Genomic DNA, 25,163 nt, shown 5'->3' with positions numbered 1-25,163 from the left:
TTATGCAGAATCTAGATCAACACGGCACAGTAATGCCTGATGGCGAACATGGGACACAGAATGATGATGGTGTTGGGTTTGGCGTCACGGAGGTTAAAGGGACTGTTTGTTCTTCGAGAGTGGAAGATGGATTGGAGTTGCGGACCGGGCAGACTGGGAATTCTGGTCGAGGAATTACGGAAGTCGGTGCTGGTCCGCCTGCAGCAGCAGTTGACGACGATAACGGCGGGTTTGAGCAACGACTGTCATGTAGTGAATCAGGCAAAGAAGTCAAGGACAAAGTAAGGCAGACTTGGTTGCTGGGCGAGATTGCGGAAGTCTCTTTATGGCTTGTGTTTTTCTCGATCTGGGGTGTGCTAGCACGACTCGGCATTTCAGCACTGGAGACATACCCTGGGAAGACTGTTGATGGATTGGTGTGGACACAGTTTATAGGATGTGTGGTCATGGGATTCTTGGCTGAAAGCAAGTCTATGTTTAATCTGACGAGCGGACAGACGCTACAGGTGTATATTGGCATGACGACTGGGTTCTGTGGGTCAATGACTACGTTTTCATCATGGATGCAGTCGACATTTCTAGCGATGGCTAATGCTGGACATGAGTTCGATCGACCGAGAGGGTTCAGCGTTCTTGCATTGTTTAATGGGATTATTGTCACGCTGTGCATGTCATTAGCAGGCCTGAAGTTTGGCGGACACGTCGGTGTGTTTGTCCGATATCTTTGGCCGAAGGTGAGCAATGGACGAGTTTGCCGACCGAGCGGGAAGTGGACGGTACCGGTGTTGCAAAGTTTTGCCGTCGTGTTTGGGCTTGGGTGCTGGGTAGGCGCGATATTGATGTCGATATTCGTCAAGAAATGGCGGGGTAAGGTACTGTTTGGACTAGTGTTTGGACCGGTAGGAACAATCAGCAGATGGCTGCTATCGCGATATCTCAATACGCGGGTGCCCGGGTTTCTGATGGGAACATTTGCGGCAAACATTCTTGGTACGATGCTGATAGGAGTGTTTTCGATTGCACAGCAGCGAACGAACGGGGTTACCGGGTGCAACGTACTGCAGGGGTTGATGGACGGGTATTGTGGGTGCCTGACGACCGTGTCTACGTTTGCGCTTGAGCTGCAGAGTTTGAAGAGTACGCACAAGAGCTTTTAACTGGATATGGAGGATGTGTTGCTGATTATGATTAGGGCATCATGCATGGAGATATGGAGGCACTAGTATTAGTGTTGGCGTTATTATGATGTGTTTGACAATGGGAGTTAATGTGAGTTACATGAGTGAGTTGATTGCGATAAAGTGCTAAAGATAGGAAATTAGAATTGGCGATTTGAGGAGTTTAGACTCCGACAATGCTAAAAGACGATTAGACCTATAGGAGGCGACGTATATCGAATGCACATGACGGAGGGCCGATGGAAAATTGAGGGCCAAAACTTGAATTTTTGTTTTTGCCGACGGAAATACATTTTTGTTTTGGCGGCCGCTTCCGTTCTGGCCTATCTTTGATTGAGCCACTAAAACGACGCCTCGCACAAAGGAGGAGGAGAAGTGAGTATTGAAATGGATATGGTGTAAAGGTATAATTTAGTATGCATATCAGCTGTCCTAAACAGTCAAGTCGCACCGACAGCAAAGAATCCACTCGCACGAGCCGTTTGAAAGTGAGACTTGAAAGTTCATCGCGGGTTTAAGTGAGTTTTAATCAGGGATGTCACTGAAATATTCCTAGTTAAGGAATTATTTTGTACTCAATTAATTTTGTCTTTGTTCGCGTCAAAAAAATGACAAATTTTGAGTGATCCGCGGATGTCACATAAAATTGCACAACCATGACGACAGTATTTATGGTGCGTTATTTGTATAGTTATGGCATAAATGGCGTGTCTTTGGAATACCTGCTTATCAGTTAAATATGTAATAAATATAAGGTTTATGCAGGTGCGGGAACTCTATATATTTATCTATGACAGAGATTGGTACTTGGTGATTGTGATTGTGTATACGTTATTGTGTGTTCGAATGTGTCGTACATAATGTTTATATAATATTATTATTAGTAAAATTATCATGCACTTTTAATTAAAGAATAATACCATCTAAGGTCTAACTAAATATAATATCACCAAAATATAAGGGTAATCGATGACCAGACTACTGCAGTCCTCCTGCATTAGTGTGAACTTTAGCTTAACGCCTACCTAGGACGTTTTTTCCCAACTAAGCGCTATTCAAAATGTCCTTTTCACGTTCGGATCTGACGCACTCAATTTCAACCAAAAAAGCACACACCAACCAAAACTCATAGCACTACTAGACTCTTTCGACTTCACTTCAAACCAGTCTCACACACTCAAATGTCATTATCGTCTGGTTCTTGTTCTGTTTATTTTAATGCTCTGACTTAAGATCATAAAACATGACTGAAATAATAGCACATCTGCAAATGGACAAGTCTGATTATAGACCTGTTCAGCATATCAAGAAAGCTCAAAATGATATCCCGCCTGCGGTCGCTGCTCTACTTGCAGTCACCGCAATCCCGCCAAAGAAAACTGGTACGAGACCGTCAATGAGACGGCGTCAGTCGTCTCAATCGAATTTGGATAGATCAGATTCACGACCAAAACAATCATCGCATCTGCGAACAAAGAGCACAGCTGTTAAGCCGTCAGACAACCTACCGTCGTCATCGTCGCGATCGTCGCCAGGTGAAGAAATTCAAAGACCACAATCACCGCGGAAGTCACATTCATCAAAGCACAAATCATCTCCGCGTACAAAACCGCGAAAGCTTCACAGTGACTTGGTCGAACTTTTAACCCCGCCTCCGGTTGATGATAATGATGACAGCGACGATCAAGGGCAACAGGATGATGAGATTGACGGCTCTCGCGAACAGCAAGTGTACAAAATCAAATCAAGATGGTTGACCGCAGTCTCGCCAGGATCATCTTCACCGCCTCAATTGTCGTCCTCCCTCTCGTCTTCGGGCTCGTCTTCGCCAGACTCATCACCGCGTTCGTCGCCAATCACACCATCGTCGCCATCGTCCCCAAGCGAGTACTTCCCGATTATGGATTTTGAAGACAGCGATGAGTCAGAGACGTCGACCTTGAAGTCAGCATCATCGTCAGCAACCATTCAGCCTAAACCTTCAAGCTCGCTGTCTGCTTCGGTCCGTCATCGCAAGCAGCGATCAGAGTCGATCACAATGTACAACAACGATCCTCTCTGTGTCGCAGTCGACGAGAACGGTGCATGCATTCCGGCTATCGCATTTGTACCGTCTCAGATGTCCGCATCAACTTCACCTACAGAGTCTTTGCTGAAACCAATCCAGGTGCGGCCAAGCAGGTCGCAGTCTCCACAGCCAAGATGGAAAACAAACCAGGAAATCATTGACGAAGAATGCGAAAGACAACACCAAAGCATGGTTGCGAAAATCAATTCCTCAATCAGATCGCTAAAGTGGATCGCGTCGTCAATGGCTCGTCATCAAGAAGAATACATGAGCAAGGACGAGATTGATCATCTCGAAAAGCCTGCGCGTCGGTCCAGAAGTGCAGAAAGACAGCACACTCCGTCGGCCCACACACAGCACAAGACGCGATCGTCATCACACAACGGAGCCTCGGCGTCAAAGAAGCGATCGTCGTCCATGGATCGCCGGAACTTAAGATCAGAATCTGTTCCTGTTCTTTCAAGTACAGGGCAAGAAATTAGACACCGCTCGCTCTCGGCCGGCGGAGTCACAGCTCGGTCTTCTGCTCGAGCACTTACCATGCAGATGCCAATCTCCGAGCGCGAACGGCAGGCCGTCCCGGTATTGTCTTACAACACCCCCCAGACACCACCGGCGCTCAAGGTAGGCGTCAAAGCAAGCGTCAAAGCAGGCGTTAAAGCAGGCGTCAAGACCGAAGCAACCGCAGAAGACGGCGAAAACGCTGAAGTCGCGTGCATTCAAATGCAGACTTACGACGTGCAGCAAAACTGTCTGCCCATCATTCGTCCTCGCGAGCCACGCATGAACGGCGACTTTTTGCGCATCTTGGCCATGGAGTTACAGATGCGTAGACACGGTAAGCTCAGTCATGATTTTTACAGCGGAAAGGCACGCATGGTGCTTGCACCGCGAGGCGATTACGGACATTTGAGCAAGAAGACACGCAACTGGGCGGCGTGGACGGCATAAGCACGAGAAAAAGTATATGTACATTTATGAGTTGTGTATGCATTAGTTGGTATTCAAGTGGTTGCATATTTAGTTGTTTTTTTATTGGGTTTTACAATTTTGAGGTTGCATATTTATGGGGAAGATCATGTATTTCATTGTTGCTGGTTGGATAAGGTTATGGATTAAGCGTGTGGGTAATAAATTAGAAATTATATACATCAATATTACGTCGTAGATATCGTACAGCTGCAAATTCAAGCGCGCAATTGCTGCCCTCGTCTCATGACATTGCGCCGAACCCGTAACGACTGCTGCCCGAGCTTATCGCCGCGCTCGCCGTCGGTCGCGCTGTCCATTGAGAGATACGGTACGTCTTTCCACGGCCGGCCACACACACCGAGCTGGTCACCTGGCCACGCCGCCGCGAGTGGGAGTTCAAGTCGGCCGCGGGTCAGCAGGATTTGCTTGCCGGCGAAAATGTGTGCCCGGATTATGTCAACAGGCACCGGAGTTAGAATGTGTAGTGTTTGCGCTGTGCGGTCGACCGCGCGGACAATGGCGAGACCGAGACATGAGATTTCGGCCTCAGGGACGGAAGCAGTGCGGGTCGCAAGTGCCATGCCTTGTGTGACACGGACTGGAAGCTTGCCGGCGACAACAGACAGCCCGACAACAGTGCCGTTTAACACGGCAAGAATGTGCTCGTCAGCCACGCCGTCGCCGGCCAATATCTCCAGAATCAACTCTTGCGTGTACGGCACGACGTATGGCCGCGTGTGCGTCAGCGGTGTGTCAAAATCCCACTCGTCTCTGTCTCGCGAGTAGAAATACGACAGCATCTGAGTCATTCGAGCGTCTGCTGCCGACTGTCTTGCGTTTGCCGTCGTCGCGGGCGAAATTTCTCTTACGACCGTGCTTGACTTCTGTAGCAATGGTCCTAGCTCAAGATTGGTGTCCAGATCCGGGTGGTTGAGCGAGGTGCCAATGTAGACTGTATCTGTTGCGTGCACAATTTTGAGAATCTCACCCAGCAGCTCAACACCGTAACCTTTTGTCCATCCGGTGGTATTTACAATCATTGGCGTGCCGCTCAGTTCCATGACGTAGTACTCCATCAACGATCTGATTAGAAGAATGTAGGCCTCAGGCGCGTCACGCGGGGTCGTGAAACCAAAATGAAGCGCCTTGACAGACGACGCTAACGCACCGTGACTATATGGAGGACCAAACACAGGCGACGCAAGCACATTGAGCGACAGCACTCCAGGCGGTCCAAACTCTGGCTGGCCCGGGTCAAGGTCGAAAAACGCGACCGCGTCCTTTGTGCTCGAGATCATTGCGTTCAACAGCAATCTCGCAAACGTCGACTTGCCTGCTGACTTTGACCCGCAAATGACAGTGACTTGACGTGGTGATGATGCACGGACTACTTCATTGATTGCCGTGTCCCACTCATCTGTGGTCTGCAAAACCGACACCGGCTGTGGTGCTCTATACAACACTTCGTAACTCGACACATGCTGTATTTTGAAATTAAACTTGACCGGGTTTATAGGCTCAAGTCCTGTTTTTAGTGACCGCAGTGCGAGGATCGTGGGATAATTCAGTAATGAAGTGTATGATCCTGCAAAGTCGGGCGGTAGGAGTTCTGTTATGCGTTTTACCACTGATTCTGACGGTGTTTGAAGAATTGATGCAGCAGCTTTAATGACAGGAAATGGATGTGTTGAAGGTGCAAACACGTTTTGGAAGTCGGCTGAAGGTAGCTGAAGTGTACCATAAAGTGAAGCAGATCCGGTTAGGACTTTGAATGAGTATTGTCCATGAATCACAATAGTCTACTATTAGTATTTAGCAATCGTGATTTCAATTGAACATACCTGATCTCTCTTTAGACCGTAGAAAGTGATTTCACGCGCCGAGAGAACATTATCTGACGATGGAGTAAACGAAGAAACCAGGGCATTTTCATCTAAATCTCTGTTTCATTAGTCCAAGCAGTTGTATAATATGAATATGTCACACATAATCTCGAAGTTCTTGCTATTCTCAACTATTTCTGTATCTGAGATCAAGACATCATAGTCTTGATCCGAGTTTGAAGCTGAGATGTATTTGATTTCATAGTCGTTATCAACCGGTGATACTGGCCCATTATCTCGTTCGAGTTCAAATCCGTCGAGAACAAGATTCAATTCTGTCGTTTTAAGATAATTGTCATTACTTTCGACTGGCAGCTGCTCTTGCTCGTCAGCCACGTTAAGGTCCTCCTGAAGGTGACTTTTCTGTGTCGCGACTGCGCTAAGGAAAGCTGCATTAGTTAGTACCAGACTCAATTACAACACAATAATACGCTTGCCCTTCGCAGACGTCCGCTTCATGAAACTTCACGTGCTTTATCCTGACTTGAACCCGTGATTTTTGGTTTTCCGGTTTTGGTTTAAATCGATGCCTTTCATGATGAGATGATCAGCCGCTGTGAGAATCTGATGGTTATTATGGCGTATTATACACGAGATACTTATACAGTTAAAATGAGTGTATATGATACCAAAATAACACAATGGTGCCTTGTGCCGTTTAAACAGGTCATCGTCTCCCGCTTTCGCACGAACAAGCGTGAACGCCTAGGCACGAACAGCTCTGAATTAGAGACTTATGTCTTAAGTTCACTACAAGCCCCTTGTAAAAATCCATCTCATTGTTCACTAATCTAATTACGAACGAACTTCCGTTCACCTTCGCTGAAAATATCGCCAAAAATGCTTTGCTGATGCTCAATCAACTGTAAAACAAACTTATCATCGTCTAAAGTTTTGGTTTTTTTGCTGGTTCTTCCTTTGGTCACAATGGATCAGTCGTCTGACTTGGCCATTCGTTCGCCAGGTACACAAAACAAAGACTTCATCTACACCCGCGATGTTAGAGAAGGCATTCGCATTATCAGTTTTGCTACTTCGTCGCTTAGCATCTTCAGCTGTTTACTCGGTTTCTACTGGCTATATCGCATGAAGCAGAGACAGTTTCGGCATACGTCAGTTCTCTTGTGGATATCTCAACATCGTCACACGGCTAACTTCTCTTTGTAGTCTGGTCTTTCTTTTACTTTTATTTGATTTCATGCGTGCTGTTGTTCTGTTTTGGTACCCAATTAGACTCTGGCAAACCGGCGAAGACTCAATAGGTGCAAGAGCATGTCAAGCAGACGGCTTTTTCGGTGCTCTCACTATAGAGGCTGGTGATTTCGGGGTCCTCGTCATTGCTATTCATACCGCGATGGTGGTCATCAGTCCTAAAGTCGACGTCTCGAATTCGTACTCTACAGGCGGGCTCTACCCGTATCGCAAATATGTTTATGTATTCTGGGCTTTGTTTGCACTTTTGTTCTCTAGTCTGCCCTTTGTCAACGCCCACGTCGACTCGTCGGCGGGACACACTTGGTCGCTGGGATATATCCAGCTCGCGTCTTGGTGCTATCTTCCTGTCCGTCCAGTATGGTACCGACTAGTGGTTTCGTGGATCCCGCGCTACCTTATTTTGATTTCCATCGCGTGCATCTATGTCTACCTGTTTTTCTACATTCGCCGTGTTCTTCTCTCTGTCAACAAAGCAATGACACTGACGAATGGCCCTGGCCTTGAGCTTCAGCCTAGGTCTGCCATACCCCAGCATGCGCCTGAAGAACCAGTTGACTTTGATGTCGAAATTGCGCCTTCCGATTCTTACCCATTTGACAGTCATATACACTTCAGCAACGACACCCCGTCTCAATCCAATAATGTCAACTTTGCCGATTTAGAAGGTGACGGCAATAACGGTCAGTTTGTCATTCCCCGGTACTTGAACCAAATTGCTCTCAAGACACCGGTGCAAAATCGACAGCGCGCCATCATATACCGACAAATGAAATATCTGCTACTGTATCCCATCTTCTATGTCGGAATGTGGACAGCGCCATTTGTGTCACAGTGCTTTCTCTACTCGACTTACTTTGTTGCTCACCCCATCGACTGGCTAGGGTATCTTGCAGCATGTAGTTTCGCCTTGAGCGGCCTCCTGAACACATTCATTTTTGCTGTTCGCGAGCGACCGTGGAGAGATCGTGACGTCTTGACAGCCGCAAACTCTATTGGTCTCAATGAGCTTAGTGACGAGACCGGTATTAAGAGTGACTGGGGGTGGTTTCGTAGCGGCGGTAACCGAAGGTCTTTGTCTAATTCTTGCATGCGGAGGATATCAGAGACATCTGCGGCGTCGTTTGAGAAACTGAGAAATAGAGTCAGCCGGCTGCGTGGCCGTTCTCAGGACTCTATTGCGACCCCAGGTGCCAATAGCTCGCTCGAGTCTGAACTGGCGGTCCCACAGGCGTGGAGCGATAAATCCCAAGGTCAGGCAAACACAGACACCGGACTGGGTGTCGTGAACGGCGGTATGCGTGAGATTAGGTCGCCGTACGATATCATGAAGGTCCCGGTCAAGGTCCCGAACAGGCATGCGAGGCGGACCGAACGAAAGGCTGCGACGGATTGGTGGGATAGACTGCAGGAGTTACAGCACGAGCGCGCGTTGCCTGTGTTTCGTCGCAACTCGACCACCGCGGATTCAATGGCCGGTACACTCGGCGCGTTTTTGATGCCGGAAAGCTCTGTCGAGCCAGAGCCAGATTCGCAAGATTCAACCTCGGACTTGTAGGTCCGTTGCGAAGTGTTTTATCAAATTTGCTGTATACTATATTTGTGATTTTTTTTTTTTTTCATTTCTTTTTTTGGCTTGGGAGTATATACTGGGAATGCATTCTAGAAGGTAATTTTATTTTGGACATTGCAATATTTTGACTGTACATTAGTGAGAACATTCTGAAAACAGACATTAAGTGTTTATATTTTTTCGAATGTAGTAGATTGCGAACCCTTCTTTCATAGAGTCTGACAAGTGTTCTGGCAGGACGTACCATACATTCAAGTCATTCGACAAAGCTTCAGTCAAGAACTCTTCCTGCACTTCATGAGACCGCATCTGCATTGCAATCAAAATATGAGTTCGATTTGACGCGACCGTGTTCAACGTCTCCACGAACGGTGGGACCAAAAAGTCATTGTAAACAGTATCGCACGCAATCACAATGTCAAACTCGTCAGTCTCGTCTGTATTTGGATACAGCACGCTGCGTATATATGCCGTGCTAGACCGTGCACGTTCCCAGTCCAGTTCCAAAACCTCGATCTGTGGACATTGCGGTTGCTGCTGCCTGGCCGGTGTTTGTCTTTGCTTTCTGTGCAAGCTTTTCGTGGGTAGAGTACGCAAGTCCTCTTGCATTGTCAGTGAGTTATACAAAGGAGGGTCCGATGCATGTGTTATTTGTTCAATCGTCTGTCTCACGGATCCGAGGTTGCGTTTCACGTTCTTGCGCAAAAGCGGTAGAAGATGTTCTTGATCGGTCGCGACGTATAACCCACTCTGGCTGAGAAACATAAACAAACTAAACGCGCTTGCTAGTACTCCACTCGTCCCGGCCCCAAGCTCAATCACGTTTACATTCCCGCCCACAAACAGATTATAAAATACAGATTTAGGCGCCAGCACCCATTCTGCAAATAACGGCGACACTTGCCATAGCACCGCACCAGTCGTACTACTTTCCGAAGCAGAGTTTAGAAGTTCGAGCGACTGCGAAATGTCAAACTCGAGCGTCCCGCCTTCACTCGACTGCGACCGGAACGTACGACGATGCCGACGGCCAGAATCAGTAGTCGGCGAAGATACACCCGCGCCTAACTTTGCTTGCAATATGAACTCGGGCTGTAACTTAATTGACACCGGGAGTGTGTGCGACGTCCGTGAAATGTACCCTAGATTCTGCATGTCCCTTGGTTTGCACTTTGAGTACGTCCAAAAGATATGGTCCGACACATCGTCCAGACTCACCTTTTCGAGCCTGCAGTCAGTGTCAGGGTCAAATGACTCTTCTATCATAATTCACTTTAACTGTTGTACTATTCATTATACTGCAAAGCACCACAGACACTTTGATTTGACTATATGCTCGTGGTTCGACATGTCGAGATTCAGGGGTCAGTACTTTGGTGCGGCTTCAATAACGACACAAAACCCGCTCATTTTCATTCGTATTCTAAATCTATTATTCATTGTTGTCGCTCTCATGAACAAACACAAAACCACACCACACAATGTCCAGAGTCGTAAGACAAGATTACATTGCTCGAATTAGATACCAGAACAATTTACCGCCACCGCAATGTCCACCGAAGCTAGTCAATATCCCCTTCGATATCTCTGCATTGACTTCGGCCGGATTTCTTTCGACCTTGGTTCAGCAGCAGCCGCTCAACGTTGACATTGATTCTGAACTCGGAATGCCGCTCGACATGACCGCAATCAGCGGTGTTTTCGACAAAGGAGATGAATCTAGTGAGTTGCGGCGCTGACTGTGCATGACCTAAACTAATCTTATTTCAGAGCTATACCCGGACAGAAATCCTCCGGCACTACATCCTACAGATCGATTATTACTTCGCGATCCATCTTCATTAGGCGCAGCTGCTAAATCTCAACCTGGAGTTTCATTTCTTCGACGAACAGAGTATATCTCAACCGACGCAGTCAAGCAGGCTCGAAGTTCGCGCGCGCTAGCTGCCGCAGCCGCAAAGGCCACCGAAGTAAGCGACGACGATCCCCGAAATCAGGTCGAGAAAATCGATGCAACGTTTTATAGTGCAGCAGAAGATTTGAAAACTTTTAAACATCCAATCAAGCGTGATCTCAAGGTCGTGGACTCGTTTGAGTTTGTGCCTGATGTCGAGATGTTTGATCTTACACAGTTGCTCATGAAGATGGCTGGCAGCACCGGTAATAACAAAGATGTAATTGAATGGTTATTTAGTTTGCTTTTTGCGCTGACGGATGTAGGAAAACTCTGATTCACGTTACGATGTTGCGGTTGTGAGACCAGTGGGAACACAGAAAGAAACGTTCATGTCATTTTACGTTGCGGATCAAGAATCTGCGGACAGGTTCAAACATAAACTGATGTTATCGAAAGAAGAAGACGAAGCTGAACGAAAAGAAGAGCGAGGCGAAAGCCCGATGGACGAGGACGGTACTGGTGCGTACGGCGAGACTTTCAGGTTTGTGCACACCCGCGACTACGAAATTGCAAACCAAGACACAAATGAGGTCACATTCCAGATTGACGAGAAAAACAAAAAGGCGTATTTTAACCCGGTCGGCGCCAGAATGGTGCTCAAACGGCGGCGACAGATCCAGGACGACAAGCGCAAGAAAGAGGCAGTCACGAACGACGTTGCGGCAATCGAACTTACGTTCAGACCGCTGTCGGGAGAAGAACAGATTGACAGAGACAGCATGCGGAATCTACAGTACGGATATGCTCCGGAATAATATTTTTGTTCTATATACACGTGTAAAATATAGTCTTATTCGTCGGCGTCTTCCCCAGCAACAGAACCTCCAAACCCGACCGGGGTTGGACTCTGCGGAGGGGTGAAAGCCATAACTTTGTAAATCTTGCCCATCGCGCCTCCGGATCGCTCTACCAATCGGTGGTACGCCTGTGCAACTCTGTTCTTTGCTATGTCGTCCTTTTGACTGTTTGCAAGCACGGTAGCACGTGCACCAATTCCAAGAGCATGGAGCCAGTCTCCTTGCTCGACCGGTCCGTGGACATCAATACGCGCGTCTTTCTCGGCAACATGCTTCAATGCAGTAAAGTCAACGTCGACAGACAAATCAGCACTGCCAGGCTCGTCGAACGGCGACACGATATGGTGTTTTTTGATGGCTCGCAAGCTGTCGACCGGAATCGTGTCTGCTGGGCCGTAGTCGATAATCAGCGCCGCACCGACACCAATCTGCTTGCCCTGTTGGTCGCGCTCGCAAATCCGGTTTGCAATGTCGAGCGCAAACTCCCACGACACAGGACTGATCTCGATCTTGGACTTAACCGGCAATTTGCTATACCGCGGCGACGAGTTCGGCATGATCTGGCTACCAGGTGTGGCGTGCGTTGGTACTGTCAAATGGAATTTCGGGGTCTCGTTGAGCGAACTCGTTTGTGACGGGAGAGAGATTGTGGTGTTGACTTTTGGAATCGAGTAGTCGACTAAGAGCTCTCTCCAGCCGTCCTGTGTGTGCTAAAATTTTGTAAGCGTTGCTCTCATTTCCGTGTATATAGACTGACTTCAAACTGATGAACAGGTAAAGCATCGAAAAATTCATGAGCGACAAAGAACGGTGTAAGTTGGAAGGCTAAAACTTGTTAGCTCTGTAGTATGCAGATTGTATTGTGTTCACCTCTAGGGACGTCTTTTAAATTCTCGAACCATTGTATAGGAATTCCTGCCCTTGTAACGCTTTTGTACCCTGTCTCTGTCTTTTCAATATCTTCTGAGCACAGCAGCTTATGCTGCATATCTCTTAATGTCGGACTGGCTTCCACCATACAGACACCTGCTACTGAATGCATAAACGGTTCAAAGCTTTGGAACGTCTTATTCTCATAAGCAGTAGTTAAAAGTAATTTCGGCTTTACGAACCCGTAACATATCCGCCATAAGTGTGCCTCGACCAGGACCGAGCTCAACGAGCATGACCTTCTCTGGCTTGTCCAATGCTAGCCACTGCGTAATGAACCAAATCCCAATTAGCTCCCCGAACATTTGCGAAATTTCAGGCGAGGTTATGAAGTCGCCGCCTGCGCCGAACGGGTCTTTGTTGATGTAGTATCCTGCTTCCGGGTTGGTTAGGCATTGTCTCATATATGCTGCCAGACTAATTGGCCCAGTTGCCTGCACAGTTGTTAGCAAACAGTTATACATAGTAAAATCTACGACAAACCCTTATGGCGCTTGCAAGCACTTCTCCAAGACTTTTATTCTCGGCCGCCGGCTTTATAGGCGCATTGGCAGAGACTGAACTGTTGAATCTGCATTTGCGACCAAAATGTATACCTTGTCGGCCCACAAGTCGACCCCGGTTCGCTATTGACTGAAGTATTCTTATTCTACTGTTCATATTCTATATTTTCCTCGAGGAATCAACCAAACAACGCGTTGTTGTTGAATTACAGACATCTGAACTCGGACTGTGAGTACTACTACTTCATCATTGAACTTTGTTCCACGCACGTGACTATACGCGTTTGAACTCCGTCGCGGAGTGGCTTTTGTTGTAGTCTGTATATGATGAGACGTATAAGAAAATAAGGCTGCTGTGAATTGAAGATTGAACACTTTGATTCAGTGAATTTGGTGTAAAGATGGAGAAAAAACGGTCGAGATGGCAAGACGAAGACGTCGATGCAGAAGCGAAAGAGCGAAAGAAACAGGAAAAGGAACGCAAGAAGAGAGCGAAGTTAGAGAGGCAACAGAAGGCACAACAACAAGACACAGCGATTACAGAAGACACAAAGATCAAGTCGGAACCGACTGGGAAAAAAAGTTCACGATCACATCTGGATCTGGCTGAAGATGGACTACTTCTACTCAACGCGCCTGCCATCAAGCCATGTCGCAGCGTTGAAAATTACGAACGGTTAAATCATATTGAGGAGGGTTCCTATGGTGTCGTATTTCGCGGGCGGGATATCGCTACAGGTGAAGTTGTCGCTTTGAAAAAACTCAAGGTCGACAAAAATCAGCACGGGTTTCCAATTACGAGTTTGCGAGAAATTCAAACGTTGATGGCCATAGATCACCCGAACGTCGTCGGCTTGAAGGAAATTGTTGTTGGAGGGTCTCTTGAACAGTATGTATCTCATCACTGGTGACTATCTTAGTCTGACATCTAGGATTTACATTGTCATGGAATTTGTCGAGCATGATCTCAAATCTTTAATGGACGACATGCGAGAGCCGTTCATGCAGTCTGAAATCAAAACGTTGATGCACCAACTCATATCAGCCACAGCATACATGCACAAACACTGGATCATCCACCGCGATCTCAAAACCTCAAACCTGCTCATGAACAATCGCGGCATGATGAAGATTGCCGACTTTGGACTCGCGCGATACTTCACTGATCCTGCACCCCCAATGACTCCGCTCGTAGTCACACTATGGTACCGCGCACCTGAACTGCTGCTTGGCGCAAAACAGTACTCTACAGAAATTGATATGTGGTCCATCGGCTGCATATTTGGAGAACTACTCACAAACAAGCCATTAATTGAAGGCAGAAGCGAAATCGACCAAATTAGCAAGGTATTTCTATGGACGCAACAAAAAAGAGTTCATAACCACTAACATATCTAGATATTTACCATCCTAGGATACCCTGACGAATCAAACTGGCCGTCGTTTCGAAGACTCCCAAACGCAAAATCAATAAACATTCCCAAAATCAGACAGCCGAAATTATCACTCCGCGCAAAGTTCCCGCTCCTGACTACGAATGGCGTCGATCTTCTCTCGCAACTTCTGCAGATGGACCCGAAAAAACGAATCACAGCTGCAGAAGCGTTAAGACATCCGTACTTTAAAGAAGAGCCGTTTGCAAAAGCACCGGAAATGTTCCCGACTTTCCCGTCTCGGGCCAGTGGTGAGAAAAAGAAGCGAATACGAAGCCCTCGTGCGCCTATCGGCCATCATGGGCAAGACTACTCAAGCGACGAAGATGGTGGTCAGAAACAGGTCATGCTGGCATCGCCTACAGATGAAAAATACGGGTTGTTTAGAGAACAGGAACAGCGTGGAGCAGGATTCCAGCTAAGACTTGGATAAGGACGGTCAATGTATTATACAATCTACAATAATCATCGAATACTTATACTAATGTAAAAAACAGCCACAATATAAATTCTATATGAATAGTTACTCCTCAAATGCTTGTATCGACTTCAAATAATCAACCAGTCTTCTGTAATCGCCCAAGAGATCATCTAAATCTCCTAACTTTAGTTGATATCCTCTATCAACCGTATCAAATTTAGCTGGCGGCTTTGCAATCTTTGGAAGCGGCGCCACAATAGCACTATCGACCTGATTCTGAAGAGTTAACACTTGATTGAAACACTAAGTAACAACTTACATCTTTGGGAAGTGTCGTGGCAGCAGAACTGGAGCGAGCAAAATTTCGCATGTTTGTAAATCTATATGTGGGTATGATATGTTTAACAAGTAAATCACGAACTTACATTGACCGAGACAAACTCTCAGGCTCTTCATTCACTTTCGGGGAGTTCACACTTTCGTTCGAACGAACGCGAGCCATACCACTCGACTTGGGTGCAATGGGCATATCAGGCGCCTCGATCGCCACATCAGGAAACATACCATTGCGGGATTCACTTGATTGCGAAACAGACAAAGTAGCGGGCGGTAAAGGGGGTCCCATCTTTGACACTTCTGTTTCTGGCGATCCAGGATACGGCGGTGGACTGATTCCAGCCGCCTCTCTTCTGGCGCCCTCGGAATATGACGAAATGAGTGCATCCGAGTTCTCCAACACCTCTTTTGTCCGGCGTTCCAGCGCCTCTGCATTGACAGTAGACCTCATTTGCACCGGTTTATGTTCGACTATGTTTGAATTTCCCCTACCGCCAAACAAAAATTTGTACGAGCTTTCAAACGTCGAACCTAGACTCTTGATTCCTTGATCAGCAGTACTGACAGCAGAAGCCGCAACTTCAGTCGGATAGAGCGAAAACCGCTTGTCTCTTCTCTGAGCTGACGCCGGGGCCGCAGCTGGTGCTGGAACTGGAGACGGCAGTGACGAAATACGCTTTGGCAGTGAGTCAGACAGTCGTGGAGGCGGCGACTTGGCAAACACGACGCTGGGCGCTTTCACAGAAGAACTTTGTGACCGTGTCGTCGAAGCCGAAGATTTTGAACGGGCAGAAACAGTCGGTGACTCCAAAGGGTTGGGGATCACCGGTGCAAGTGCTGTACGAGGGACGGTGTTTGTGATTTCTGACGGATCCACTTTAAGCGTCGTCAAATCAACAGTTTCTAAAAATGCAACAACTGCTTCCTATGAAATGTCAGTTTGGATGCCCCAATATGGCAACGATCAACTTACAAAGTTTGTTAAGCAGTACGCGGTTTCGCCGTTTATCGTTTTTGTCATTCGGAAACGTTGAATGAATGCAAGGTTGGATGAGATATGAGGTGGATCGGCTCGAATGACGGTGTAAATCAAAGTAGGCAGCACAAAGTCAGCCCCGGAATGTCCGTCCATACCTTTGGCCTTCGTCAACTTTGAGAGCACATCTGTCTGTATTAGGTCAAGTAAAGGCACTGATGATACAACATACCAACTATCTTCTTATGCGCTGATATTAGTAATGCTAATTTCTCTTTCGGCGACAGCCTAGTGACCATGCTTTGGAGTTCTTGAGTGTTAAGTTTATACAAATGATGCAATACGACACATTCTTACCTGCTTCAGCTGGTTCGAGCAATGGACCAATATCGCTATCTTTTAGTTCTGGAACACCTAGATGTACCATTCCCACGTTAATAAGCTTTAAAGCCGCAATCTTTGTTGCTAGTGTCGAATCTTTAGCTTCGTCATCGCTTCCCGCATACATGAAAATTCTTCAACAAGTCAGGAAATTAGTCAGTAAAATACGTGAATAGGTACTCACTCGTTGTAGCAGGCTCCACAGACTTTCTTTTCGACCAAATCTTCGTACAACAACTTTTGTGCCTCCTTATGCTTTCGTTCGCGCTTCTTTCGAGCCATTTCTTCAAAGGACATCATTTGCACTTCGTAAGTTCGTCTAAGTGTATTTCGTCGTAACAATGCAGTAGCCTTGTCTTGGACAGTAGTATAGAATTCTTGGAAAAGCTCAGATAATTTTTCCGGAGTCAAGTTCGAAGCAGATGTTATCTCCTTGATGCTTTCAATAAATCTAACATGTCAGTCACGAAACTCGGCACAAACAAACCACAATCTTACCTATCTGACATCGCAGAAAGTTCAACAGGAAGCTCGCCGTAGTCGTCTTCCAATTGTGGTTCAGCGAGAGAAGACTGTTGCGAAGTCTCCGGTGCAGAGCTTGATTGTGAATACTCGTCTGATTCCTCGTAGGCAGTAGATATCATCGGTCGAGATGGTTCCGGCACCGCGGGAATTCTCGAAAATGATCGCATGGGTGATAATCTGGCTGACGGGAAGCTGCCATCACTAGAAGTCAACTTCTCCACTGGAAGATCCGACGATGACGAGGTAGATCTTGTAGGCATAGACAGTGGCTTCACGAAAGTGGCCAGCTCATCGGTTCCGTGAATTGGCGAGCTCCCAAACAAGGGCTGATCGCCCAGTTCTGAAACCGGTTGCGGGTCTGAATCTTCCTTCAGGGCGTCGTCATCAAATATCTTGTCTTCAGCAGTTTCAGGTTGCTGATCCTGCTCGGAGGGTACCATCTGTTCAATGGTCTCTGCCTTGATTTCTGATTCTGTGCTCTCAGGCATCACAGTAGTAACATGTGCCACAAGGCTCTCTTCATTCACTTCCCGTAACTCAGATGACTCCTCAGGCTCTGTTCTACTTCCCGCTTCTGTTTCTTCCACAACCGCTGGCTCTTCTGCCATTGTACTAACTTCAGTAGGTACAGTATCAGCTTCATGGCTCGCAAAACGGTCTAGTGAGCCAGACTTTGCGACACGCTCAGATTCTGTCACCGCCTGAGTATCTGTCACCGCCTCGTTTGCCGGCTCAAGCTCTGAAGATTCCGTTATTGACGCACCAACTCCAGCATCTTGATCTTTGGACACAATTGCAGCTTCACTCATTGTTTCTTTTTCTTCTTGCTCTTCATTCGCGTTGGTTTCAGTTTTCGGTACCGATTGAAACTCAGTTTCAGATGCGTTGTTTGACTGCTCTTCATCAGTCGCAAGAGCAGACGCAGGTGGAATATCAGACCACGCGTGCTGGGCCATATCAGAATCTTCTGTAAAATCAGCCATCGGCCTTTCAGTCATGCCCTCGTCCATTGTTGTCGATAGAATATCGCCCGAAGCTTGCAAAAAGTCTGAGTTCTCAGGAATTGCGTCGACTGCGCTCGCCATATAGTCCGCCACGTAATAAGCAGTAGTGTTAAGAATTCCACGGAATAAATTCAACGTACCGTAAGTGATTTGATCCGCTTAATAAACCTGCCTGCCTGCTCAAGTGTTATAAGACGGACCTGTTAGTGCCTGTCGAGATGATTCCAACGACGTTTAGTGTCCAAACCTTATTACCTCATATCTACGCCCAGGCTTGTGCCCTACGCGGTTCACTACTACTACGCCAGATTCGTCCCAACTTCACCAACCATGGCCTTTTCGCAACAATGTGGTCTTTGCGCCAAATCTTACATGTCAAAATCCGTTTATATTTAAAAAGATACCTTGATATTACACGAAATTTTTTTACATTAACTTAGTTCTGCGCCTTGATCAACTGGTTGATCTTTTCTTCTCTGTCACCAATAGAACCACCTTCGATGAAATGCTTGAACTTTCTTCTGACACCCCAGCCGCCAGATGGGTTAGACAGCTTGAAGGGCCACAAGAAATTGGAAGCCTGCTTGAAAGCAGGTCCGACAGTGTAGATCTCGTGGATAAGATCTTCAACACAGATAATACCGTACTTTCCGAGGTTCTCCTCAATGATGGCGTTGTCCGTCAAAGCGACTCTCTGGCGGAGGACCTTTCCGTATCCTCTCTTGTAGATCAAAGAGCGAACAGAAGAAAGATTGGGGTAACCATAGGCAACATATGGCTCAATGATACGGAGCATCTCAGCGGTAGCCTTGGTTAACTTGACGAACACACCGTTGTTGATCTGTAGAAGTCTGAACAACTGAAGAATCTTGCGGGGCTTTGGAGCAATCTTGTTGATACCCTTGATACGGATAACGAAAACAAGCTTAGGCTGAGCAGGAACGTAAAAGTTACCTTCCTTTTTGGCGAGACGAGCAAGTCTGACCTTCTCACGCTCCTCCTCACGGTATTCCTTGACATACTTCTCAGCACGCTCAAAAATGACCTTACGTTTCTCCTTGGAGACCTAGAACTGTTACCATTTATTTCCACATTACACAATGACGCTTAAAAAATCGATGATCAGTCCCGAAAGATAGTATAAAAATGACAACATCGCCCTTAGGCTAGCCAAAGGAAGGGAAAAATATCATCATCCATCGAAAGCAGTCAGAAGTTTAGAAAAAAGAAAAATACTAACCACTTTCTTGGCGGCGGCAGCGGCAATCTTCTCCTCTCTGATCTTGTCCAAGTTCTTTCTCTTCTTGAGAAGAGACTCAGGGACAAGGATGTTCTCCGCGGTAGGGACAGTACTATGTCAGATGTCAGAATACAGCGTATCATAAAATATACAGACAAACAGCTCCATAATGATAGCTTGCTTTATCTCTAGAAATATTTTTCACCGAAACTGTATAAAACAGTAACGACATAACCCGCTTAGACTAAACGGTCTTTGCGGAATCAGAATTATACAGACAAGAAACTTTTCAATGTTAGAAACATGCGTTCTTTGTCGTGATTGCATAATTCATAATGTATTTAAAGAGAAGAATGATTACACATTTTAATCTCATAACGCTCAAATAAAACGACAAACGTCTCATTTATTGAGAGATCAAAGAACCATCATAAACATTTACCGAGTCAAGCCCATTTGTTTGCTGTTTGCCTGTTTGTAACAAACTATTCACTCACGTTCCGGCCATTTCTTTGATGTCGAGTGTGTTGATTGATCGGACGATATCTAGAACTGAGTTGAAGCAGCTGCTACTTTTGTGACGTTGAACGTCGACACAATCGCGCGGCTCTCCAGTTCGAGCCTTGTGGTTCGTGACTGCTGTTTGCCCTAATTGTAAAATATATAGGGCTCTACACACAGTTAATTTTGTGCGGCGCTGTACGTATCAGCCGCGTTAAGTGAGGCTGTTTATCCAAGACATTTTTTAGTCTGCAGCACAAGTGTACGTATTTGCATAATTGACAAAGCTTTCTTCTGTACAGAAATTAAGAGCCTGTTTACTTGAGCGCGTAGTCACGATTTTGACTCGCGCTAATTCTGGTTCAAGGTCGCTAGCCCCAATTTTGTACATCGTACCCACGATTTTCGTGTATACTGTACTACGCTAAATAACACAAAACAAACCTTGAAGGCCACATCTACGAAGACTTGCTTTTGGAGACATATCTGATGCTCGTGAGCACTGGGAAAAGTTAGACTCCATAACAATGTTATAGAACTTTTCTCGGCTGATAGGTCAACGCAGTTCGATTACTACTCATGCTGTGTGAACCTGCAGACGAAGTAAAGTAGGTCTGTAATCTTCGCAACTCACCCAACTACGATCGAAAAGTTGCGCTTTCATTAATTCAAATTACAAAACTATCGTGAGAGCTTGATTGGGCTCTCTAAGATACCAGTGGAGATTGAAATGCAGCTCTAAGGCCATGTTACCTTAATGCGCAATACTGTATGTAAACATATCTTATAAACAATGGCTTCGAGATAATCTCCAGTAGAGTCGTAAATCAACACAAAAGCGTGTATTTTTTGAGTTATGTGTAGCAATAATGGTAAGAAGAAAACGACCAAATAACATTGTTTGGCTTGCTTGCAACCCAGCAATTCTCTCCTTTATCGCTCGAAAGCTCATTTTGTATGAGTAGAAGATAATTTCTACACGAAAGCAAAGGCAATATAACACTTGATTGAATTCAATACACAGAATATGGCGGTCATCCTCTCATACATATGTTGTTTTGTCTTACCAATTTATAGAGTCACGTATTTGTGCGACCCCTGTTACGAACGCCATTCATTCATTGTCTTGTAACCATGGAGTGGTCCCGAGGTGAACGTGCATTTTGACCCCATAGTTTTATGTTTCAGCGATTTTAAGGGTTAGGCTTTGTAATGAAGTGGAATAATTTGCTCAAAATGCAACCCATAAAACATTAGCGGGCCCACTAATATTCAAATACATGTTGATTTTTTATGGCATGCGTTCTCTTTATCAACCATGATTACAATTTAAAGGGTTAGGGGTTATTTGGCATGTAAGTTGCGGGTTCTGTCTGTATCATATACATGTTTCCTGAATTCATCTTGGAAAGTAAGTAGACTGACTGACTACTGGGCCACTGTGTCTGGTACCAGTTGTCTTTCAATTCTAATATCCAGCCATGGTTCCTCAACACCGGCTCGCACGACGCACAGTGGCTGAGGATTCAACCGACAAATAATTAGCTGGATAGAGGACTTCTTCTATGCGATGCTGTCTTTAAACTGCTTTCTAGCATAGTAAATCACTTAGTAAATCTTATGATTTACTACTACCAGAGCAACATGCAGCAGAGAAAATTTCAGCTTAATTCTTAAACACTTCCCGCTATACTATTTTTTGCTAGTAGCCTTGTTGTGACTTCTATATTGCGAATGCGCAAACCTATCAAAGGCTAGCGAGTACAAAAAGCAGTATTCAGAAGACATACATAGCTATAGATTGAGTAACGCTTCTGTCGATAGCTCTCTATCGCAAAAACAACTAAAAATGGGACAACCGTTGTTGCAAAAGGATTGCGTTTGATAATGTAATGAAATTATACAGTTCAATACTCATCAACAGAAAAAGTGCAGATACAGTTGCACTGCAGAGTCACCATCAGATACGTGATAGCAGAAGAAGTTACAGTTTAAGTCATTCAACATGCTATGCGGACACATAATCAGAATTTAGTTGTTAGCCAACCGTTAACATTAAGTCAAAGCAGTACTTATTGAAAGACTGCAGGTGCTCAATCGCAAACCATTTCACAACTCACAGTTCACTTTACAGTTCACACATAGAGCACCATCAACTGGCAAAACCGTCACAAACTTCCTATCTTAGTAAACAAAGTTACGTCCAACTCTGGTGGAAATTACGCCTTCATTTGACTCTATGCGAAGGTAATATTACTGCTTATTCTAGTTAATTAGCACAGCGATTGTACGTACCTGTATAATCAGATCTGCATTGCCGACTACGGCCAATGTCCATGCTAGCTGAGAATATTGTTTACGGCCAGCATTCCGTAACTCGGGGAACCTGTGAAGAAACTAGCATTTTTTCACAGTAAATGTTTCTTCGTTTCATATCGTCTAGGTGGTAGGCGGTAAATAGTCTTCTTGCTTGTCCTCTCTTCACTACCGCCGCGTCTTCTCCCTGCCATCGCCTGCTCGACTCCTAGTCTTTGCTTTTTAATGTTCGTCATTCTTTTCTTATACTTTTCTGCTCTTTTTTTTTTCTCCCTATCTCTCTTCTTTATGTCTCGTTCTCCTTTCTTTAATTCTTATACTTTTTGCTTAACCCTCATTCTTATTTCGCATATGCCGCTCTTTATTCTTCGTTCTTTGTTCTGTGTTCCCTACTCTCATCATGTCAGAGTATTTTTTATCTTCATCTTTCTTCCTCGCCTTCATATTTTCATCTGTTCTTCATTCTCGTATTAATATTTTTAACTCTTAGTTTTGTTTTTCTTTGTTCTTTCTTTGTTCTTTCTTTGTTCTTTCTTCTTCGCTTATCATCCTATTCTGTTTTCGCCACCTCTTCAGTGTTTTTACTTAATCTTTCTCAAGTATGTCCACATTAAAGTCGTCACTTCTGAAACTACCAGTCTGTAATGCATTTAAATTTGAGAGATATTATTTATTCTTTGAAGCTTGATCACTCCCCATGCTGATCCGCACTTTCCACTTTAGAGACCGCCAATGCTTCAATCCTTTCATTTCGTTCCTTTGTATAATTCTTTTCATCTTGTTCTTTGTTCTTTGTTCTTGATTTGACATCGAAATTAGCACTTCTAAAAAAGTCTGTTAGTATCTTATATCAAGAATTAGAACAGGATTTTTAGTACTTGAAGCCCAGCTTCTCACCACGCTGGTCCGCGCCTTACTTGCCATTCGCCAGTACTCACTACTCGCGTCTCGTCAACCTCTATCCTCATCATACTCTACTTCTCCCTTCTATTTCTGTCAACCGCCATTACTCCATTCATCTTGTCCCCTATTATCGTGTCAACAAAGTTTTCAACAAAAACCATTACAATAACAATACACCATTTTCAAGGATGCGAATGGCTCAACATCCATATTGTGTGACAAGTCAGTCCTTCAGATGACTCATCATTTTACAGATTATTTCTTATTTCTTGATTTCTTGATCAAATGAGCAGAGCTTATATTTCTTCATTTCTGTGGTTCTTTCTGACTTTTATTCTTCGTTCCTGCAATTCGTTCCGCCTTTTCCGATTGTGTATTGTGGTTTCAGTAGCAGCAGCAGTAACAGGCAGCAGTAACAGGCAGCAGTAATATGGACATTCAGCGCACATTTAAGTCACTATAGATCAGTTTCAGATTTAGAAACTCGCTAGACTCCTCTCTTCTGAATAGCATTGTTAGCTTCTTCATCAATTTAAATCATTTCGACTTACAATCCACATTCACTCGAGCCTCCCAGCTATTTTCAGCTTGTTGCCAGTATAGATGCCGGTATGTAACCAGCCACGTCTATTATTCTTCATTTCTGTGATTCTTTCCGCCATTTGTTCTTAATTCTTATTATTCCTGTGTTTCTTTTAAGCACTGTTAGCTTCTCCATCAATTCAAAATCACACTCCACTTACATTCCGCCTCCACTCGAAGCTCCCAGTCATACTCAGCTCGTTGGCTGTGTAAACGCCGGTACATGACTTCCCACGTCTACCGAACAAGGTTCTGATGAGGCATGTACCTAGGCCATCTTAAATTTTCAGCACACCAGTATTTTCAGCAACTATCTGAAGAGTTGGAACGCGTTTCAGATTCGATTGCTTGTCGGATGCCGGTTATTTGCGAATGATCGCAACCGGCAAGCCATCTTGATTTGGTGCTGTTGTCTTAAAGGAGGACGATTGAAGACCACTCGCGAACTGGATTATCATACAAGTGCGCCGTATTGCTTGATTCCCATGAACGGCGCAGTATCTCATCTGGACTGATACCCATAATGCCGAATTCATCGTTCTCATCAGCAGTCGGGTTATCATGCGACGTATGTTTGTGGATATCCGTGGTAGTGCTCGCGGTAGTCGGCACGGTGCTCACCTCAGATTGTGGTAGATTCACCGCGAGTTGGGCTTGCACAAATGTTTCCGGAGCCGGAACGACGGGCTCGACAGGCTCAACAGGAGTAACGCGCTGAACAGGAGTAACGCGCTGAACAGGCGCTTTGGTTACCTCTGGAGTTTTTTCAGACTGAGCCTCGATCGGCTCTACTGGCTGGACAGGTTTTTTGGGCTCGACAGGAGCTACAGGTTTGACAGGCGCTTCTGTAGCTCCTGGAACCAGAATTGACTCCTCAGACTGGGCCGACGACAGTACTTTCTTGGTCGACTTCTTACGGCGGTAGTATGCCTCTCTTTCTGCCTTCAGGGCATTTTCCGCTTTAGCCAGATCTTGACCGCCCGGTGGGTTGAACGTCCATCTGTACTCCCCAAACGGAAGGTTGATCATGTCATTTGAGCAGTTGGCAAGGTCAACGTTGACTTCGTAAGTTTCAAGACACAGTTCGTTGGGATCAACAGGATCAGCCGGAGTAACGGGAGTAACAGGCTCAACAGTGGCCTCTGTGAGTTCTGAAACTGGACTAGATTCTTCAGATTCAGTCGCCGATTCGTTCTCTTTCGATTGTTCAGGATCCACGGTGGAAAGGCTTCCGTAGCGTGGTACTGGGTACCGCACATCTGACGGCAGCGGGAGCTCAGAGCTGGGCTCTGCTTGCTGAACAGGCTCGGCGGGCTCAACGGGGTTCAAAGGCTCGACAGTTGCAACAGGCTGAGCGGGCACTTCTGCTGTTTCAGGAATCAGATTTGACTCCTCGGACTGGGCTGACGACTGCTCCTTATTCGTTGGCGTTCGGAAGGCGTCCTTTACCCATGAATAATCCCTTTGGCCAA

General features: G+C 45.7%; 11 protein-coding genes across 11 annotated transcripts; 5 read left to right on the top strand and 6 right to left on the bottom strand.

The window, feature by feature from the left end:
- Nucleotides 1-32: 32 nt before the first annotated feature.
- On the top strand, nt 33-1,361 carry V1512DRAFT_212505 (CrcB-like protein-domain-containing protein; the record flags this gene model as incomplete). Its single annotated transcript, XM_066913563.1, has 3 exons — nt 33-1,137; nt 1,193-1,269; nt 1,323-1,361. 3 exons carry the CDS (start codon nt 33-35, stop codon nt 1,359-1,361), a joined length of 1,221 nt encoding a protein of 406 aa, XP_066769454.1.
- A 915-nt stretch (nt 1,362-2,276) lies between these two features.
- On the top strand, nt 2,277-4,401 carry V1512DRAFT_267549 (uncharacterized protein). Its single transcript, XM_066917311.1, has one exon. It carries the CDS (start codon nt 2,422-2,424, stop codon nt 4,195-4,197), a length of 1,776 nt encoding a protein of 591 aa, XP_066769453.1. The 5' UTR covers nt 2,277-2,421; the 3' UTR covers nt 4,198-4,401.
- V1512DRAFT_267547 (Pre-mRNA cleavage complex II protein Clp1-domain-containing protein) lies at nt 4,316-6,788 on the bottom strand. Its single transcript, XM_066917310.1, has 4 exons — nt 6,539-6,788; nt 6,205-6,490; nt 6,060-6,159; nt 4,316-6,017 (listed from the first exon to the last, which is right to left on the bottom strand). Exons 1-4 carry the CDS (start codon nt 6,558-6,560, stop codon nt 4,434-4,436), a joined length of 1,992 nt encoding a protein of 663 aa, XP_066769452.1. The 5' UTR covers nt 6,561-6,788; the 3' UTR covers nt 4,316-4,433.
- Nucleotides 6,789-6,808: 20 nt separating this feature from the next.
- V1512DRAFT_267545 (G protein-coupled glucose receptor regulating Gpa2-domain-containing protein) lies at nt 6,809-9,059 on the top strand. Its single transcript, XM_066917309.1, has 2 exons — nt 6,809-7,213; nt 7,269-9,059. Exons 1-2 carry the CDS (start codon nt 7,029-7,031, stop codon nt 8,869-8,871), a joined length of 1,788 nt encoding a protein of 595 aa, XP_066769451.1. The 5' UTR covers nt 6,809-7,028; the 3' UTR covers nt 8,872-9,059.
- V1512DRAFT_267544 (uncharacterized protein) lies at nt 8,970-10,225 on the bottom strand. The gene has a single exon (XM_066917308.1). The coding sequence runs from the start codon at nt 10,150-10,152 to the stop codon at nt 9,049-9,051; it is 1,104 nt and encodes a 367-aa protein (XP_066769450.1). The 5' UTR covers nt 10,153-10,225; the 3' UTR covers nt 8,970-9,048.
- A 119-nt stretch (nt 10,226-10,344) lies between these two features.
- Nucleotides 10,345-12,012, top strand: V1512DRAFT_267543 (RNA polymerase II-associated). The gene is made up of 3 exons (XM_066917307.1): nt 10,345-10,608; nt 10,657-11,060; nt 11,107-12,012. Exons 1-3 carry the CDS (start codon nt 10,368-10,370, stop codon nt 11,596-11,598), a joined length of 1,137 nt encoding a protein of 378 aa, XP_066769449.1. The 5' UTR covers nt 10,345-10,367; the 3' UTR covers nt 11,599-12,012.
- V1512DRAFT_243394 (S-adenosyl-L-methionine-dependent methyltransferase) lies at nt 11,591-13,601 on the bottom strand. Its single transcript, XM_066914315.1, has 5 exons — nt 13,054-13,601; nt 12,753-13,004; nt 12,511-12,706; nt 12,398-12,465; nt 11,591-12,350 (listed from the first exon to the last, which is right to left on the bottom strand). Exons 1-5 carry the CDS (start codon nt 13,228-13,230, stop codon nt 11,634-11,636), a joined length of 1,410 nt encoding a protein of 469 aa, XP_066769448.1. The 5' UTR covers nt 13,231-13,601; the 3' UTR covers nt 11,591-11,633.
- Nucleotides 13,065-15,114, top strand: V1512DRAFT_267537 (kinase-like domain-containing protein). Its single transcript, XM_066917306.1, has 3 exons — nt 13,065-13,962; nt 14,006-14,420; nt 14,472-15,114. Exons 1-3 carry the CDS (start codon nt 13,475-13,477, stop codon nt 14,937-14,939), a joined length of 1,371 nt encoding a protein of 456 aa, XP_066769447.1. The 5' UTR covers nt 13,065-13,474; the 3' UTR covers nt 14,940-15,114.
- On the bottom strand, nt 15,030-17,585 carry V1512DRAFT_212553 (uncharacterized protein; the record flags this gene model as incomplete). The annotated part of the gene is made up of 8 exons (XM_066913565.1): nt 15,030-15,217; nt 15,276-15,307; nt 15,353-16,188; nt 16,237-16,431; nt 16,476-16,549; nt 16,624-16,754; nt 16,805-17,071; nt 17,119-17,585. 8 exons carry the CDS (start codon nt 17,583-17,585, stop codon nt 15,030-15,032), a joined length of 2,190 nt encoding a protein of 729 aa, XP_066769446.1.
- Nucleotides 17,586-18,517: 932 nt separating this feature from the next.
- On the bottom strand, nt 18,518-19,958 carry V1512DRAFT_267533 (60S ribosomal protein uL30). Its single transcript, XM_066917305.1, has 3 exons — nt 19,887-19,958; nt 19,390-19,501; nt 18,518-19,215 (listed from the first exon to the last, which is right to left on the bottom strand). Exons 1-3 carry the CDS (start codon nt 19,895-19,897, stop codon nt 18,586-18,588), a joined length of 753 nt encoding a protein of 250 aa, XP_066769445.1. The 5' UTR covers nt 19,898-19,958; the 3' UTR covers nt 18,518-18,585.
- A 4,147-nt stretch (nt 19,959-24,105) lies between these two features.
- V1512DRAFT_249766 (uncharacterized protein) lies at nt 24,106-25,134 on the bottom strand (the record flags this gene model as incomplete). The annotated part of the gene is made up of 1 exon (XM_066914633.1): nt 24,106-25,134. A coding segment is annotated over one exon (1,029 nt), but the record flags the coding sequence as incomplete, so codon positions are not given.
- Nucleotides 25,135-25,163: the final 29 nt, after the last annotated feature.

This window comes from Lipomyces arxii (assembly GCF_038497795.1).
Source record: "Lipomyces arxii strain Phaff 12-163 unplaced genomic scaffold V1512scaffold_26, whole genome shotgun sequence".
Lineage (NCBI taxonomy): Eukaryota > Fungi > Ascomycota > Lipomycetes > Lipomycetales > Lipomycetaceae > Lipomyces > Lipomyces arxii.
Note: the sequence above shows the minus strand (reverse complement) of the source record. Positions and strands in the feature narration are given on the sequence as shown.